This window comes from Silene latifolia, chromosome 2, assembly GCF_048544455.1.
Source record: "Silene latifolia isolate original U9 population chromosome 2, ASM4854445v1, whole genome shotgun sequence".
Classification (NCBI taxonomy): domain Eukaryota; kingdom Viridiplantae; phylum Streptophyta; class Magnoliopsida; order Caryophyllales; family Caryophyllaceae; genus Silene; species Silene latifolia.
The window spans coordinates 5,972,098-5,991,323 of NC_133527.1; the positions used below are offsets into that span (position 1 = coordinate 5,972,098).

General features: G+C 39.6%; 1 protein-coding gene across 1 annotated transcript; it reads left to right on the forward strand.

The window, feature by feature from the left end:
- Window positions 1-972: 972 nt before the first annotated feature.
- Window positions 973-8,707, forward strand: LOC141642114 (methionine--tRNA ligase, cytoplasmic). The gene is made up of 17 exons (XM_074450800.1): window positions 973-1,343; window positions 2,037-2,181; window positions 2,762-2,915; window positions 3,032-3,187; window positions 3,524-3,754; window positions 3,881-4,024; window positions 4,844-4,934; window positions 5,144-5,250; window positions 5,334-5,448; window positions 5,622-5,740; window positions 5,828-5,893; window positions 6,021-6,149; window positions 6,280-6,420; window positions 6,640-6,754; window positions 7,605-7,837; window positions 7,925-8,026; window positions 8,280-8,707. Exons 1-17 carry the CDS (start codon window positions 1,094-1,096, stop codon window positions 8,508-8,510), a joined length of 2,529 nt encoding a protein of 842 aa, XP_074306901.1. The 5' UTR covers window positions 973-1,093; the 3' UTR covers window positions 8,511-8,707.
- The last annotated feature ends 10,519 nt before the right edge of the window (window positions 8,708-19,226 follow it).

Genomic DNA, 19,226 nt, shown 5'->3' on the forward strand with positions numbered 1-19,226 from the left:
CAAATGAGTGCATTATGTCGTGGGTGAGAATGAACCACCAACAACTCCATAATTGGGGTAAGAGAACTCTTACCACTAGAGCTAACTCTTATTCTCTTTATTAATGAAATAGGTGCAAAATGAAATTAACAACCTCCTTCGGTGACCAACAATAAAACGGTTACAAAAAGTACATAAATGTTCACATAAGAGTGATATCTCAATAACTTCGTGATAAATGGTTTCTCCTATTTTTTTGTGTTAAACATAATCAACTGCTATAAAAGCTTTTGAGTGGATTTCTCTCATGTGTAGGTCGGGCCTCTTTTAGACTTCAATTTTCTAAAATGAACAAAGAACTTATAATATTCGAACTTTTCTAAATTGAACTTATATAACTTGCCCGAACTTATAGTTCCTAAATTTTTCTGAACTCAACTTATAAGAAAATGATCGTGAATTGGATCTAAAGTATCCAAACTTAACTTATAAAATCTAGACTGAAGTTATATGATCTGAACTTTAATTGAATTTAGAGACAGTGACTTTAAGTCTAAAAGAACGTGATGCACTAGTGTAGTATGAAATATAAAGCTGAATTCGCTATAAAATTGAATTTTTTATGAATTAAAATAGCTAGAGTCCTTTTTCTCCCTATATAATTACGGATTTCATAAAAAAAAATATTGTTTTAAGACAGGTTAAGCACATACCAGTCTAAGGCTGCACATAAAGTAGATCGGTCTGGTAAATCGGGCCGACCCAGGCCGGCCGGTCCGGTTCAGACCAAATATAATCCGGTCCGGTCCGGCCTCCGGAGTCCACATAAATATTGTCTCCAAGCAAAAAAAAATCACATCATCTTCCCACCTAACCGCTCCAGTCTCCGGTTTTGGGCCAAGGGGTTTTCTAGTCCGCGGGATTTGCGGTCCGATTCTAGACCGATGAACACCCCTACAATACCACTCGATAAGGACGCATAGAAAAATACAATATATTTGTTTTATATATACACCAGCAATATAATATTTGATCCATTTTAAACTTAAAACGAATAGTATCCTAAAAGAGGATTTGTGCTTATTGAGAGACTAATGAAATCCAAAATGGCAAAATGTACTTACGCAAGGCTATTTGCTCACGCTTAACCCTACTCTCGCCGAAGTCGCAGCAGCATTCCTTTTCTTACCATAGTTGCACAAAAAGAAGCGCTTGTACCCTAATTCTTGATTCTCGAGCTACAACAATGGCGAATCTCGGCGATAAACGCCCTATTTTACCGGTAGAAGGAAAGCGAAACGTCCTTATTACCAGCGCTCTTCCTTACGTCAACAATGTTCCTCATCTCGGCAATATCATCGGATGTAATTTCTCTTTTTACTGCAATTTTTGATTGATTTCATTGTTTTCTGATTATTTACTTTAGGATTATTCGAATTTATTCGGAATTTAACAAGTATGAATTGAAATTGATGAATTGCATGTTTTTTTTATTATTATATATGTTTGGCAATTTCGATATTTTAGCTCGTAACTGTGGCACGTATCGAAAATGGAAGATATTTGTGATTCGAAGCGAGTATTTGTTTGATTGCTTTCTGATTATTTACTTTAGGATTACTCGAATTTATTCAATATTTAAGAAGTATGAATTGAAATTGATGAATTGCATGTTTTTTAATCATATATGTGTGTCAATTTCGACATTTTAGTTCGCAAGTGTGGTACATATCGAAAATGAAAGGTATTTGTGATTCGGGGAGAGTATTTGTTTTGTTTCAGTTGATTTTACTTAAAGCTGCTTGTTTTATACAATTACGAAGAAGTGTGCTGTGTAGATTACTAATTGTGGTTGATATCGAAAATGGAAGGTATTTGTGATTCGGATGAGTATAGTTTTGTTTCAATTGTTATTTTATAATGTATGGATGTTTGTAAGTGTGGTATTTATCGGATATGGAAGGTATTTGTGAATCGGAGGGAGTATTTGTCGTGTTCAATTTTTATGGATGAATGGATGATTTTGTAACTAATGGTAATGGTGAATTTTTGGATAGGTGTGTTGAGTGCGGATGTGTTTGCAAGGTATTGTAGGCTGAGGGGATACAACACTATATATGTTTGCGGGACGGATGAATATGGTACTGCAACGGAAACGAAAGCTATGGAGGAGAATTGTACTCCTAAGGAAATCTGTGACAAGTATTACTCTTTACTTGCACATCTTATTTTTATTGTTTTTCATCTGTTTTTTGTCAATTGGGCTATATTTTACGAGATTGTAAGGGTTTATTTTTATTTTAGCTCAATTCATATTTGTGATTAATAGTTAGCAATTAGGATTGATGACAACATTTTTTTAGTTAGGGGTAAGTTCGCATTGGTAAAGGCTCTACTCACGGGGGTTTTGTGTTATACTCCCTCCGTCCCGGTCAATTGTTGTCCTTTGGTTTTGGCACTAAGACCAAGGAAAGAGGAAGGGGCCAATTACTAAATGCCAAGTGGAACAAATTGAGTGTGAATGATCAAATCGTTCATCAAGTTTATTCTTAAAATAGAAAGGATAACAACTCACTGAGACACCCCAATATGGAAAAGGACAACAAATGACCGCGGGACAGATAGAGTAATATATAAAAGGAGAAGATTTTTTTTTAATCTGTAATAGAATTGTTTAATTGTTGAAGGTTTGGATTATATGGGTTTCACTGTTTCAGTGGGTTTTCTGACTGTTTTGGCGGTAATAATATGTCTTACATTCGGCATTTCCTACAATTTGTAGATACCATGCAATACACAAGCAAGTTTATGAATGGTTCAATATAAGTTTTGATGAATTTGGGCGTACGTCTTCTCCCGAACAAACTGAAGTTTGCCAAGCTATTTTTAAGAAAGTGGAGGAGAACAATTGGCTTTCTGAGAACACTATGCAGCAGGTTGGTGCTATTCCTCCAACATGGTTTTTCTTTTAGTCTGTGTGTCATGGAGTGTGTCAGCAATATTGCCACACTTTGACTGGCTAGCTTCATAGTTTGATGTTTAAAAATTGCAGCTTTATTGCGATACCTGCGAAAGGTTTCTAGCAGACCGACTCGTGGAGGGTGTTTGCCCCACACCTGGTTGCAATTACGATTCTGCTCGAGGAGATCAGTGTGAGAACTGTGGAAAGCTTCTAAACCCAACGGAGTTGAAAGAGCCCAAGTGCAAAGTGAGTGCCTTTCCTTCACCTTCCCCGGCTTTTCCTTTTTGCAAAGGTGTCTTCTGTATAATACTTGAAACTGCTTAGGGCTTGAGTTTGTCTAGAATGTGGATTCTGGCTGGTAACAAGTGTCGAACACTGTTTGATCTAACATTAATCCATGTTCTACGTAGTTATTGTAGGAACTCATTTGAATGACATCTTGCTTGTCAATAGAAGATCTACTGTAAATTTTATGAACCCACTCTGAGGGAATAGTATTCTAACTCCTAACTCGTATGTCTCGTGATTTCTTGTGACTAATTGCTATCCTTGATTATTTTTTTTCCAATTCTATTTGAACAGAGGTGCCAATGCACTCCTCACGTCCGTGATACTAATCACTTGTTTCTGGAGCTTCCGCTGCTCCAGGACAAGCTGGAGGAGTATATAAAGAAGACGTCAGAAGCTGGAGGATGGAGCCAGAACGCGATTCAGGTAACAAATGCATGGCTCAAGGAAGGACTGAGACAGCGATGTATCACTAGAGATTTGAAATGGGGAGTTCCAGTCCCACATGAGAGGTTTAAAGACAAGGTTAGGTGCTGCATATTATGATTTTCCTTTCTTAGAGCTATTGTATTCTAACATTAAATCTTTTTCAGCTCAGGCTAGTATTTTTTATGTTTGCCAACTAACGTTTGACCTGTACATTACTTGTAGGTGTTTTATGTCTGGTTTGATGCCCCAATTGGATATGTTTCAATTACAGCATGCTACACTCCAGAGTGGGAAAAATGGTGGAAAAATCCGGAAAACGTTGAACTCTATCAATTTATGGGCAAGGACAATGTGCCATTTCACACTGTAAGATATTCCCTTAACAATGAAGCGCATTTTATATGTTGAATAAGGAGGGGGAAAACAGTAACATATTTCAGTTAAGATCAAGCCTGCCCAATATACTCTTTTGTGTATTAGTTTCATGTTGTCTAAACTTGCAAGGTGACAAACATTGACCAATACAAGGATGACAGATGAAAAAAATAAAAGACCAAATAATAAGTTGATTCTTTTTATAGTGAGTTGTGATTTGCTTGCTTGTCTTTTTCACTCTATTAGTTTACCATATGACGTTATATCTTAGTTTGAGAAGGCGCATTGAGGTGATGGGGTCCCAAGGGGATGAGGTGCGAGGCGAAGACGGGTGTCTTTTGGACACGAGGCGCACTGATTTTTGAAACGAACATCCATATTTTACAATCAAATTTTATGTGAGAACAGTTCGCTTTTTTTTTAAAGAGGGCTAACGAGTAATTACAAATGAAAATTAAGGATAAGGGGGAGAAAAAAGAGTAAAATAAAAGATTTTGGAAAACAAATATGGAATTGCATGCTAATGCGCCTCGAGTGCGTTTTGGTGCACGTCACTAGTTGCGCCTGGTGCGCCTTAGTTGTGCCTTAAGTGGGCATTTTGTATTCTATGCGCATCTGGTTGGCGCCTCACTGCCCCTCAGGCGGCGCTATTTTAGACCAAGCGTTATATTGTTGTAGACAAATCTTCTACTCTTTTTTACTCAAATTATTTATCTGATTTGGAAGATGGCATAGCACCTAGCACCTCTGAAGCTGTTATTAGAATGATTGTCTATAAATCAGTAATTTGTGGCGATTGCTATATTGTAGGTGATGTTCCCATCTACACTTCTTGGTACCGGAGAAAACTGGACTTTGTTGAAGACTATTAGTGTTACGGAGTACTTGAACTACGAATCAGGTAAAACAGTAGCTCTTACATGAATTAAGTTTGTGCCTCCATGTCTTATTTCTAGGCTACATTTTGGTCTTCTTGAGCTCAATATGCCATTCAGTTCTGGTGCTCCCCACTCTAATGCGTATCTACGATGGAAAACATTTCTAATACATTGTCACATTGGTTTTGACTTTTAAGATTTGAGATGGCTTAGTATCTATTTGATGTCTCAGGCAAATTCTCTAAAAGCAAAGGTGTTGGCGTTTTTGGAAATGATGCCAAGGACACCAATATTCCTGTCGAAGTATGGAGATACTATTTGCTAACTAATAGGCCAGAGGTATGTTAACCACTTTCAATCTTGTATATTGACCTCTCATCTACGCTGACCAATTTGAAGTTATTTATCTTGGGTGTTGGTAGGTATCAGACACATTATTCACATGGCCAGATCTTCAAGCAAAATTGAACAGCGAGCTGCTGAGTAATCTTGGCAATTTTGTAAATCGTGTCTTGAGCTTTATTGCTAAGCCTACAGGTACTATTTGCTTATTTTATTTTGTCTAATTTGTATTAGTGTGTTGCTCATTCTATGGAGGTCTCGCCCAGACAACATCATCGTGGTGTGCCAACGCCTCTTAAAAGTGATCCAATTTCTCCGATACTTAATAATTTATATAAGATTTAATGTATTATATTTTATTTGGGCAGGTCAGGGATATGACTCTGTCATTCCTGATGCTCCACAGGCAGAATCACACTCTTTAACTAACATATTAGGGGAAAAAGTTGAGAAGTATGTAGATCAATATGTAGAAGCTATGGAGAAGGTGTGTCTAGCTCACTGGCTGCTTACTTGGCAGTTCTTAGAACTTACAATTATATGTGATTTTGATCTGTTTAGTACTTCATTTCAGGTTAAGCTAAAGCAGGGTCTGAAAATTGCAATGACCATTTCTGGTGAAGGAAATGCATATTTGCAGGTAATTCCACTTTGTTTGACCAATTAGGTCACGGTCTCACGGATATGCATACATGAATCATTCTTTTAATGTAGGACTCGTTTTATGTTTGACATGTTCTTTGGGAATTGTCTTTGCTGCTGTACAGGAGAGTCAATTCTGGAAGCTTTATAAGGAGGACCAGGCTGCCTGTGCTGTTGTAATGAGAACTTCAGCGGGATTAGTATATGTCCTGGCGTGTTTATTGGAGCCTTTTATGCCGTCTTTCTCTATTGAGGTAATGGGACTATATTTCACTTGCCATAAACTCTTTTAGGAGTTCGAAAAAAAGATATAGATGACCGAGGCCCTTCTAGATATGTTTCTGTATGCTGATGTGGTGATCATTTCTGTATGATGGTTACTAGGTGCTTAGGCAGCTGAATATGCCCCAACTTCAAGTTTCCCTGGCCGATGAAAACAATGACATACAGAAAATCAAGAAGCCATGGGAGATTCTACCAGCAGCTCACAGAATAGGAAAACCAGAGCCACTGTTCAAGGAACTGGTATGCAATATGCGTACGGCAGTACATTGTAAATTCGATCCCGTATGAGTGTAGATTACTTAATTCATAATTGTAGTAAGGCTTTAAGCTTTGAATTACAATGGATATTATTGTTTATTTTCATAATTGCTAAGAGGTTGTTCTGATTTGACCCTTTCTAGATTTAATTTATTCTGCTAGTCACATATGTAATATGTTACATGGTTTTTGGTATTTCAGAAAACTGAAGAGATGGAGTTTTATCGAGAGAAGTTTGCTGGGAGTCAAGCTGACAGGGCTGTTAAAGCTGCCGCCGAGAAATCAGCAGAGCAGTTGAAGAAAACAAAAATTGCAGGTTTATAATTATACCATAGCCTATATTATGATTTGTTTTTATTTCTATTCTTTTTGTTACTATCATCATTATCATCTTTCATTTTTGGGGTAACCTAGCTTTGGTTGGGCCAACTTCTTCATTGAAGATATGTTAAATAGTAACAACACACTGTATGCATTAACCTAGGAAGGTTTTCTAGTTTGTTACGGAGAACAAAAATTAAAGTTAGGATTTTGATGCTTGAACATATGTTGTAGCCTTTTGTAACAAAAAGAAAAATGTATGGGTTAGTTATCTTCGACAATTAAAGTCATTCCTACATGTTTCTAACAATATATCGTGATAGAGTAATGAACATTTTATAAGGACTATTATTTTTAATCTATGGAGAGAGAAATGATAGGGTGAACGACATGCTTTATGTATTATTTTATTTTTATTCCATTCGTTTCATTTTTCGGTTTTTTATTTTTTATTTTGTACTTCTTTTTTTAAAATTTGGCTTACTTATTATTTTGTTTTCACATTATTATTAATTTTAAATATACTTTTGTTTACCTTTATGAATTTTTTTTCAAATCTTTTTACTTAAATCTCCGTATATATCGTGCCCTATTGGATGCCCTGGACGGTTTCAAATGATAATTTATGTCATCTGACCCCAAATCATTTTGGAACTAAGGCTCTGATGATGTCGTTATTGTCGTTGCTGTTGTTGAATCGGACTATCAGTTTAGTGACATGGCATGCCACGTCCTATGTTAGCAAATGGCCAAATACTATATGAGATATCACTATATGAGCATAGTTGCATTTCAAAGCACAGCATCGAAGATTCATTGTAATGTAACTACAAATGTGCTTTTAGATGGAAAAGAGAAGAAAAAGGCAGTTAAGTCGGCCGGTGGAAGCAAAACCAAGTCGGCTCCTGAACCCGAAATCACAATCACCAGACTTGATATACGTGTTGGCCTAATCACAAAGGTTCAAAAACATCCTGATGCTGATTCCCTGTATGTTGAAGAGATTGATGTTGGTGAAGCAGCACCCAGAACTGTTGTCAGTGGACTTGTCAACTACATACCTATTGAAAAGATGCAGGTCAGTATCTCTACTTATCTACTAATCTTTAGGTTAGTATCGTTAATAGTATTATGGATCGTGCTTATATATTATCTTCAACTGCAGAACCGCAAGGTATGCGTTCTTTGTAACTTGAAGCCAGCTACCATGAGGGGAATCAAGTCTCACGCTATGGTTCTTGCGGCTTCTGACAGTGAACACACAAAGGTAATAAATAGGATTATGCTGAACACTATCATGTACACGCAATAATATTTTATTCTGCACTAAAAGTTGCATGAAGTGATTTACACGGGAAACCAACAAACCCTTTAATTACACGAGGAATACATAAGAATTTGGGTTGGTCTCACGCTCCCGTGAGGCCGTTTTATAGAAACTCTGTTTATGCTACTATTGATGTTTTTCCCGAGTATCCTGAATTTTTTTGGACATTGTCTCTCTCGTTTTAAAAATTTAGGTTGAGCTAGTGGACCCGCCGGAGGATGCTCAAATCGGGGAGAGAGTCAAGTTCCCAGGTTTTGAAGGGGAACCTGATGAGCTTCTCAACCCTAAAAAGAAGGTATGGGAGACATTACAAGTTGATCTAAACACAGACTCAAATTTGGTGGCACGTTTTAAAGATTTACCGTTGACGACATCCACCGGTATTTGCAAAGTTTCCTCCATAGCAAACGGAACCATTAAGTAGAGAGGCCAAGCATCATTTTCGGATGAACACTGAAAATTTTGCTCTAATTCTGTATTCTTCTTGGAATTCAACTCACAAACATATTATAATTGATCATTTGAATTTGAGTTGCTCGAATATTTAAGTTGTTTAAAAATAACCGGAAGATATTGTAATTTTTTTTTTTCTGTTAGTTTGTCAGTTGGTTGTTTTCGGACAATAAGCCATGTATTGTATTCTTAAATGTTTAGATTTAGGTTGTGGAGGCCCTGAACAACTTAAGAAAGGTTGCTTCCTGGATATGTATGCAGAATCCAGATATCCGCAGAAGGAAAAGGAAACAAGACTTTCTCTATTGAATGAGAGCAAAGCTTGTTTCTCTCTCGAGAAAGATGTAGTCATTGTGTTGGGAGTGTTTGCTTTATAACCCGTAAGTCTAACTTAAGACTATTGTAAGTTAAAACCTCTCACAATCCACCTTTTATTTTTGCCTTTTTTAAATAGGGAGTGTGTGCTGTTTTAACTTAGGATGGTCTTAACCCAAAAAATTGTGTTAATGAACAGTAACACAAAATCTTGACGCTTTGAAATAATATTATAATGGATCCGTTTTCTATGAGGCTATTAGCAAGGCAACAATTTACACGCTTTAAAGTTGATTACATGCTCTAATATTCTTTTCACAGTTCAGATTGTCTTACTTGTGATCTCTCACAACTCTCCTTCTCAATAGTGACACTTGGTTGTGTCTGTCTTTTTTCCGTTGTTTTAAGCAAGTTCAATTTCCACTCTAGAAAAGCTCGAGTCAGTTTTGTAACATCCAGGATCTTAAGGAACATTGTTGACCGATCTTGTTGACCAAGTAGACCTTAGAGATGAGTGAGTGAGGGATCAGACTTGTAACAGGAGACTTATAGGCTTAGTTACTCGACCTAGTTGAGGCCACTCGGCCGAATATCACCAATACTCGACCGAGTGGAGACTACTCGGCCGAGTATTAGTATACTCGACCGAGTATGGCTGCTGTCGACACGTTTTTATAAATGCAAGTTCGCGAGATTCATTTCATTTTCTCTTATTCTCGACAGTTTCTCTTTCTCTAACCCTAGATTATCTTCCTCCTCTATCACCCCATAGCTTCATACCTTAAGGAAATTAGCCTAAACCCCTACCATGGGAATGTCGGGATTCGCGGAGCAAGGAGGACGTGGGTGGTGGTTGTCTATGTCGTCACCAATGTGCAAGGTTAGGTAAGTTTCTGCCTTGTGCCCTTTTGAATGATTCCTTGAGTATAGTCGTGTAATAGGATATGGTTATCATTGTTAGGGTGCTTATTAGAGTCGTGCGTGGCCGTAGATGGAAGTCTTTCATGCTTTGCGATGAGGTAGGTTTCCCCTACTCAGCCTACTGTTAATTGATTTGATATTATGATTGTATAGTAACTTGTGCTTATCTACTGGTCATCGGAGTATGGTTGTTGGGGTGATGATGTCGTTGTGGTGCGACAGCTGTGATGTTGTGAGTGTGATTGTGGTGGAGTCACTTGCGGGAGTGGCTTCACACCCTAGTTCGCCCTCCGTGGAACCCGTCACGGGAGGGGATGTGCACATTAAGGGACAGGGAATGTTAGTCGCTCGATGTTGAGCTGGACTAGGTGGGAATGGACTGCGGTCACCCACTGGCGGCGAGGGTTACCTGTTGCGATGGGTAACCTGGCAGGGCTTCACCCTTCGCGGTGTAGTCAGTTATTGTGCGATGCAGTAGGGATGAGATGGTGGATGATCAACTGTTTACTTTATTGTCTTATCTTATGATTGATTAGTCAGTACTGACCCCGTGTTGTTTTGTGGTATCTGCGGTGATCCATTCGGGGATGGTGAGCAGTTGGTTTAGCAGGTATTGTTGATTACTGCTGCTGGGATTGGAGGGATCGAGTCATCACGCTGCTGGTCTAGAGTTGTAGAATCACAAGTGTTGTAGTTGAACTTTATTTTAGAGACTTGAATAAAATAGTATGATGACAGATATTCTATTAATGTAATATTGTTCTTGTATTGTCTAATTTGATCTACTTCCTCGGGAAACCGAGATGGTGACACCGTCATACACTGGAATGGTCCTTGGTAAGGCGTTCTGGTGTGCGGGGGGTGTTACAAAGTGGTATCAGAGCCGACGATTTTGGAACCTGAACTAACGAAATTAATGAACATAGGGTGTCAATTAAAATGAACCTGGCGTATGTACGTTGGGAGCCCCAGCCGATGCTAGATTTTGGGTGAGTAGGCGCCCTCATTTCAAAATCATGGCCCCATCGGACTTAAGCCAGACACGGGAAAAAGGGTAGCTAGAGTAAGTCGTGGATTGCTAAGTGATGTATGTAGTGTGCATCTATTATGTGCGTATCTATTGTTAGAGTAGTATGTGTTAGATATATTTGTGGAAAAGTGGAAGTGAATATGGAATTATTGCAATGTGTGATCAGTGACAAATTAATCATATAGCTTCACGAGAAATGTGTGTGTATTGAATTGCTACGTTACAAATGTGGTTTTGGTGTGTTTCTGGTGTTGAGCGGAATTAAAGATGATGTGACCTAAGAATTTAACTTTGGTAGTACTGTAGCTAGATTGCGAGTAGGCTATAAAGGTAGAATAAGATAGTTTGTGGCAAAGGGAGGAATATAGGTAAGTATGATGATTGTTCCGATAATGGATGTTATGTGATATGTGTTTATGTGGTAGGAATCAGCGTTAATAGTGACGAGCCGAATGTCCGGAACTCCGAACGATATTGCTTAATCTTGCAGGAATAACATAAAGTCACTACTCCTCGTTCGTTTGCTGAAAACTCGACCGAGTGGATCATACTCGGCCGAGTATCAAGATACAATACCTGTGTGTCTGTAATGTGAAGTAATAATCGCTTCTGTTCTCCACAATTCGATCGAGTAAGAAAGGTACTCGACCGAGCAGTGTACACCCGGCCGAGTATACTGAATACTCGACCGAGTAGTGAATGCTCGGCCGAGTATACTGAATACTCGACCGAGTAGTGAGCACTCGGCCGAGTATTCCAACACTCGACCGAGTATTGCTGTAGCAGGCCGTTTGCGGGTTATACAAAAAACCCTATTTTCGTGCCTTTCTTTCTTAATTCCGCCTCCCATCTTCATCCTCCCTTCTCTCTAAAACTCCATACTCTCTCTCTTTTTCAAGCTCTTGGGTAAAACCTTGGTGTCACACTTGTTCTTAATTGCCCTAAATCAGTTTAAGGTAAGATTTAAACTCAAATTCCTTTATTGTTTTCAAAGACTTGATGTATTAGCATGCTATATTTCAATTTCTTGTTAAAGACAATCGGAATTCTGTCTTAAACTTGGTGATTTTCGAATTTGACTACATATAGAACTTGTGTATAATTTGGTGGTTTAATTTCATGAAATAAAGATACAATTTCTGAATTCTATGGTTATCAAAAACGAAATTCTCATTGTTATTGATTAGTATTCTCCAGTTTGAAGTGATTTAAAGTTGGAACCATATGAATGGTAAGGTAGTTGGTGATTTTCTGATAAGTTGTCTTAAAAAGATCGTTCTTAAATCAATATACAAGTGAAACAGTCCGTCTTTTGTGCTAAGAGTTTCAAGTGTCAATCCTTTGTTAAAGATGATTTTCTTGCAGTATGGTGAAAACTAGAGGTTTACCCAACAAGAGACCTCGCGCGGATGTCCAACTCGAGGTTGGGCAAGGTAGCAGTGGACCGGTTGTACCGCCGGTGGAGGCACATCCATCGGTAGTTTTTGCTAACTTCGATCATCGTAAGGCTTTCGTGGCTCTTATGCGCCGTCCTTTTCGCCCCACCCGTTGTGTCAACCCTAGTATCCTTGAGACTTTGGGAATTAAGGAGGACATAGTTCACATTTTCAAGATTTTGGGCATGGAGGGGTTGTATCACTTGAGAAAGAAATCCTACCCCCACTTGACTTTAGAGTTTTTGAGCTCTTTTGTTTATGATAGGAAGGGCAAGACCGTCTCTTTTCGTCTCATGAATGAGGATCATGAGCTTACCCTTGATGAGTTGGCTGACCATTTGGGTTTAGAGGCCGAGGATGATGACTACCTTAGTGACGTGGCCAAGAACAGTGGCGCACCTCAGTACCTTCCGTATTTGACTGGCAGACCCGCCCCTACCGTCAGTGCTATGTTGATTAATGATATCCAGCACGTGTCCCTTCGTATGTTTCTACGGATGTTGACCTGTCTGCTTTACTCAAGAGATGACGTGAGTAAGCTCAATTCTCACGAAGTCATGCTCCTTGTGTCTTACCTTAACCTCCACCGCCGGAAACCGTTTTACTACAGTGCTCCTGGTATAGCACTACAAGAAAAACTAAAACAGGCGACCGAAATTTGGCGACTGATATATTTAGTCGCCAAATTAGCGACTGATTTTCAAATTGGCGACTGAAATCAGTCGCCAATTTGGCGACTGTCTTTTTTACAAAGGGAATCAAACTTGGCGACCGAGATTTTAAATTTGGCGACTGATTTATGTGTAGTCGCCATTTTGGCGACTGAAATTCAGTCGCCAAAATGAATTTCAGTCGCCAATTTTTTTAGTAGAAACCAGTCATCATTTTTTAAAAAGGGAATCAATTTGGCGACGAGTTTTAAAATTTGGCGATCGATATATGTGTAGTCGCCAAATTTGGCGACTGAAATTCAGTCGCCAAATGGCTTGTCAGTCGCCAAATTTTTTTATAGAAAAACGGAACTCCTCTCTCCTGCTTTACTCTTTCGAAACAAAAAAAAAAAAAAAAAGAAGAGAGGAAAGCAGCGGGCGATTAAGGCGACGACAACAACCACACAACCACACCACCACTTCCACCACCGTGACCACCGTTCTCATTGCCTCCATCACTCTCTTTAATTAGGTTAGTTTTTTTTTGTTTAATTTCAGTTTAATTAGTTTAATTTGTTAGATTAATTTGTAGTTAGTTTGATTAATTTGTGGTTAGTTTGTTAGATTTATTTGTAGTTAGTATGTTAGATTAATTTGTAGTTAGATTTAGTTTAATTTGTGTTTGAATTAAAAGGGAATGATTAAGGGGGTTTGTGTTTAGGTTTAGGGTTATGGGTGGGGGTTTGGTCGGCCGTGGGTGGCGGTGGGGGAAGGGTGGCGGTGGTCCGTCTCATTATTATTATTATTAGTATTAGTATTAGTATTATTATTAGTATTATTATTATTATTATTATTATTATTGTTATTGTTATTATTATTAGTATTAGTATTATTATTATTATTAGTATTATTATTATTGTTAATATTATTATTATTATTATTATTATTATTATTACTAATTAAACCGCCTTATTATTATTAATATTAAGCTAAGTGAAACCGTCTTTTGCATTAATGGAAATAGCTAAGTGGAACCGTCTTTTGGATTAAGAGAAATTATCTATTAGCTAAGTAGAACCTTCTTTAGGACTTGATTTTGATAAATTTAGTTTGATAATTCATGTTATTGATGAATTGAGGTAGAATAACCTTGTTATTTTTGTTTTTCTTTTCTCTTTTCGGGGTTGTCACCATTTGCTAGGCACCACCGTACGCGGTAGCTGTTGCTTCTTGTTTTCTTTTCATTTTTGCTTTTACTTGATTAGGTAACCTCCTCTTACCAGTTACTTTTTAAATTTACTAATTTTAGTTCAAATTATGTTACGGACTTTAGGATAGAAGCCTTTACTATGTGGTTGAATTGGGCTATTGATTGACTTAATTAATTTAGTACTTGATTGTGTTGTTGTTTGATTTGATGTTGACTTAGTACCCGTTCAAGAATTACTCATTAGGAGTAATTCTTGAATAGTCCCCATTTTGGGACGGTCTTTGTACGTTTCAAGTCATTTAGGTAGTAAACACGTACTTGTGATTTATTAATGAGGAATGAGTTTGGTGGCGATCCCTTTAATGTTCTCCGAATACATGTATATGTGTATTTGGAGAACTGAAGGGAATTGCTACCGGAAGTTCAACACCGGCTTTCTATGAGAAAACGCGTAGGAGATCGACTTCAACAATTCCCAGCAACACGTATCAACCGGGAATTATTAGTCAACTTCAAGGTCAAATAAGAGAGCGTGATGAACGTGATGCCAAACGTGATGAAGAATTGCGCCAAATGAAGGAAAGAATGGCAATGTTTGAGACTTGGTGGCAAGGTTGTAACCCCGGACCTGGACCCAACTACGATCCAAATGATCCGCATGGTCCACATGGGGGGAGTGGAGCCGGTGTTGGCTTCCAAGTAGGATGATTGGGAGGTTAGCTTAGCTTGTAAGACTTGAACATTTAGACTTGAACATTTAGAATAGCTTAGCTTGTAAAACTTTCATTTTCAATATATGAAATGAAGTTTGAGAAATTGGGAGGTGTTGGGTTGAAATGTATGGTGTTGTGTGTGTTGAAATGGGATGTATGGTGTTGTGGAACATCGGTTTGTATGCAGGTTGTAAATTTTTGGCTAACAATGAAAACGAAAAAAACCACCAAAACATACAGTGGTTTTGGCGACTGATTTGTGATTTGGTGATCGCAATTGATCGCCAAATTGGCGATCGATTACTGAGTAGTCGCCAAAATGGCGATCAATAGCGATCGCTAAATCCCAATTCGATCGCCAAATTTGGTCACCAAATCGCTCGTCACCCAAAAAAGGCGATCGAGTTGGCATTTGGCGATCGCTATTCATTCGCCGCCAAATTGGCGACTACCTTTAATCAGTCGCCAATTTGGCGACTACCCAATCAGTCGCCATTTTTGGTATTTGGCGACTGATTTGGCAGTCGCCAAATTTGGCGACCGACTTTAGTCGCCAAAGCTAGAAAAGGCGACTAAGGTCCGCGATCGAGACGTTTGGCGATTTCGATCGCCAAATTGATTTTGGCGATCGATTTGATCGCCAAAATCGATCCGCTTTGCTTTAATTCTTTTTGTAGTGTAGTGTGCTCTAGTCTGGAGCGCATGGCACAGTCTGAGACCCGATTCATTGCTTGCGGGGCCATAGTGACCCACCTAGCTCAGCGACTGACCGACTTTGAGGCCCCACCTCCTGAGGGGAATGAGTACGTTGAGGTTGTACCCACCATGGACGCCCAGTATTGGCGTCAGAACCGATGGTTGAGGAAGATGGATGATGGGTCGTTTGCTTGGAGGGTGAGAGGGACTATGTGGATGGTGCTTCCGGGCCCAGCTCGCCTTCCTGTTGTTGATCATTTGGCCGAGTGGGAGCCTTGTGGCATCCCTAGACCTGAGCCCCAGTCCTACCTGATCGACCCACGGATTCTCCTGGACCTACTCGAGCTTGGTCCACCGTCCATGAGGGACAAGCGAGACACCTCCCCCCACCTAGGGAGCGTCGTGGGGTTAGGCGATCTAGGGTAGACCCGGTTGTGTCGAGCCCTCTTACTCGCCCCGACTCCTACCCTTACCATCCTTATCGGTACTCACCGTACCCTACCGTGCACGACCCTAGGATGCAGCCTCATGAGTTGGCTGAGCGGATCTCTTCTACTTTGGTACTCCGCAACCTACATGAGATGACCCTTAACCAGGGCATCGGGACTCAGTTAGCACAGCCTGTCTGGTGGAGAGGACCAGGAGTGGATACGGGAGTGTTCCACAGCTATGAAGTGGACCCGAGTTACTGGAGACCTCCGGAGGAGACTGAGTTTGGCTACCTCGCGGGACCGTGGGGAGCCAACTCCGGCAGTCGGCTAGGAGGGGGCTACTCAGCAGCGGCGGGCTTACCAGGAGCAGGGAGTTCAGGTGCAGGTACCTCTGGCGCAGGTGGAGATGATGGCATGGAGGAGGGTCCTCGTTATTGATCTTACGTTAGATTATTTGCTTTGATTTCGTTTATGTCGGATTTACTTGGTTGTGATGGATTTACTTTGTTGGTTGGATTATTATTTCTCCTTTGGATATTTTTATCGGTATTTGGTATCTTCTGTTGGATGATTGTATTTGGCCATAAGGCCGTTACTTGGTTAACATATGGAGACGTGTTGAATGTCACTTCAGGTAGAAATTAGTTATGTATTAAACTATTGTGAAGAATTGTTGCAGGTTGTTAGTGATAGCTGAGTAATATTGACAAAACGCTCTCTGGCGGTGTCACTCGACCGAGTATAGATTACTACTCGACCGAGTAGAGCTTACTCGGCCGAGTATTTCTATACTCGACCGAGTAAAGCTTACTCGACCGAGTAAGTCTTTCACACTCGGCCGATTACTGCTGATTCAGAGGTTATTGGAAATTTGTTATGAGAATCTCATAATTACGTGATAATTGTATGACAAAGCTTGTTAGATACTTGTTTTAATATGTTATACTAGATGACGTCCCACAGATGGATCATTATGGTATCATGGATTTGTGATTGTTGGTATCGGCTATGAATTTATGAATGTTTTGTTGTATAAAACATGTTAGTTATTTAGGGGGGGAATACCTTAGACATGTAATTATATGAATATAATACTGTACTCATATCACGTGCTCACTGTAAGAAGTTTTATATGTATGTATATGTTTGGTTACAATGATAATTGTTTCAATGAGGTTACGTATAGACCTGTTCTTTTTTCAATTATTCTATATGTTAATTGTCGCTATAAGAGTATATATGTTGGTTGCTGAAGTATTTGGTTTTTATAAGTCACAAGAGTGTAATGTCGTAAAACAAGTTGAACTACATGAGTTTATGAGTAATGTCACCGTCATGTGGTGAACTTCGGGGACGAAGTTCCTTTAAGAGGGGAAGAGTAATGTCGCGGAAGTAAGTATTTAATTATGTAAAATATGTGTGTTTAGTTATACCTATGATTCTGGAATATGTGTTTAGTACCTGTTGTAACACCCCCTCATACCAAGGTGCCTTACCAGGACCACCCTACCATGAAAGTGTGTTACCATCTCGGTTTCCCGAGGTTAGTACATATCAAAAGCGTCTGAACTGAGCACTATTATTAAAGTATTGTGAAAAGCAAAGTTTACAAGATCCAAACAAAACACTGTTTAACAAAATACAACTCAAGTCTTAACATTAAAAGAAAATCCACTAAGACTCAGTCGGTGTTGCTATGACTCATGGTGGCAAATCTCCCAAGATAATCCCCAAGCTCTCACTAGCAATACCTGTCAAGCCTGCTCACCATCCCCGAATGGATCACCGCAGATTCCACAAACAACAACGGGGTCAGTATTACTCAACTAATAAAGTAAACAAAATACAAATATCGTCTGATCATCACCCATTTCCCAATCATCCAAACTCACATAGTAACTGACTACACACTAAAGTGTGTAGCCCTGCCAGATTACCCATCGCAACAGGTAATCCTCGCCGCCAGTGGGTGACCGCAGCCGATCCCACCTAGTCCAGCTCCTCAACGAGCGACAACGATCCCTGTCCCTTAATGTGCACATCCCCTCCCGTGGCGGGTTCCACGGAGGGCGAACTAGGGTGTGAAGCCACTCCCGCAAGTGACTCCACCACAATCACAATCACATGACATCCCCGTCATCTCAATCTCCTCACACCAACACTGTCACAACAATCTCCATACTACGATGATCAATATACAACGATAATTACAACAACATGTCATGTAAGCACAGTAAACTGAGTAGGGAAACCCTACCTTAGCAATCACAGCAGTATGCAACACGGACAATAAAAAAGGCTCCTCTACGAAGTCTTCTTCTATACAATGATCATACAACACAATTACACTTTGCACAATTCCCAACATCCCCTTCCCATATAAATGTACAGTAACCCAAAAAAATGCGATAATTACAAAGATAGAACTTACCAATAGTGCAACAAGGACTTATACGCAAGAATCACGACGATTATCCACACAAAGACGCTACGAAAAGCTTAAGAGGAGGATTAGGGAATGATTTGGGTGTGATTAGGTTAACGTAGAAATGATAACGCTTATGAAAATGATATTAGAAACTGACGCGGTTGTATAAAAATACCCTAAACATTCCCTAATCAAACCGTCGAAATAACACTCCGCCAAACCGGACACTCGGTCGAGTAAGTGCACACTCGGCCGAGTGTCCAATACTCGGTCGAGTATTCACTATACTCGGCCGAGTATTCCTCGGCAGAATCAAAATAACACGCACCCAGAGCACTACTCGGTCGAGTAGGCTCCAAAGAGAATCCGTAGTATTACAATCTTTCCCCCTAAAAAGAACTTCGTCCCGAAGTTCACACTCTACTACACAAGCAAGCACAACACTACGCCACAAGTCTATAACAATCACATGAGACAACTCCAAGGAACTATACAAGCATCACAATAAGTCACCACGAAACATATCCCGACTCGAATCAACTCAAAGAAAAACAGAACAAAACACTATCGCGACCATCTCCTACCCCCTTAAAAAGACAACGGTTACGTCCCCGTAACCAAACATACCTGGTCAAAAAGGTTAGGAAAACGTTCTCGCATAGCTTCTTCAGGTTCCCATGTGGCTTCCTCCACATTATGATTAGACCAAAGGACCTTGAGTAAGACCGTCTCACCATTCCGGGTCTTACGAACCTTGCGATCAAGAATCTCCTTAGGAATCTCGGCATAGGACAAGGATTCTTCAAGCTCGATGTTCTCCATCTCAAGGATATGCGACGGATCGCTCACATACTTCC

What these genes read in the sequence shown, in the direction of transcription:
- LOC141642114 (XM_074450800.1), top strand. Translation starts at nt 1,094, where the DNA reads ATGTACTTACGCAAGGCTATTTGCTCACGCTTAACCCTACTCTCGCCG. An exon ending in TGAAAGAGCCCAAGTGCAAA is followed by an intron (nt 3,188 to 3,523) that starts GTGAGTGCCTTT and finishes CTATTTGAACAG; the next exon opens with AGGTGCCAATGCACTCCTCA. An exon ending in ATGTAGAAGCTATGGAGAAG is followed by an intron (nt 5,741 to 5,827) that starts GTGTGTCTAGCT and finishes ACTTCATTTCAG; the next exon opens with GTTAAGCTAAAGCAGGGTCT.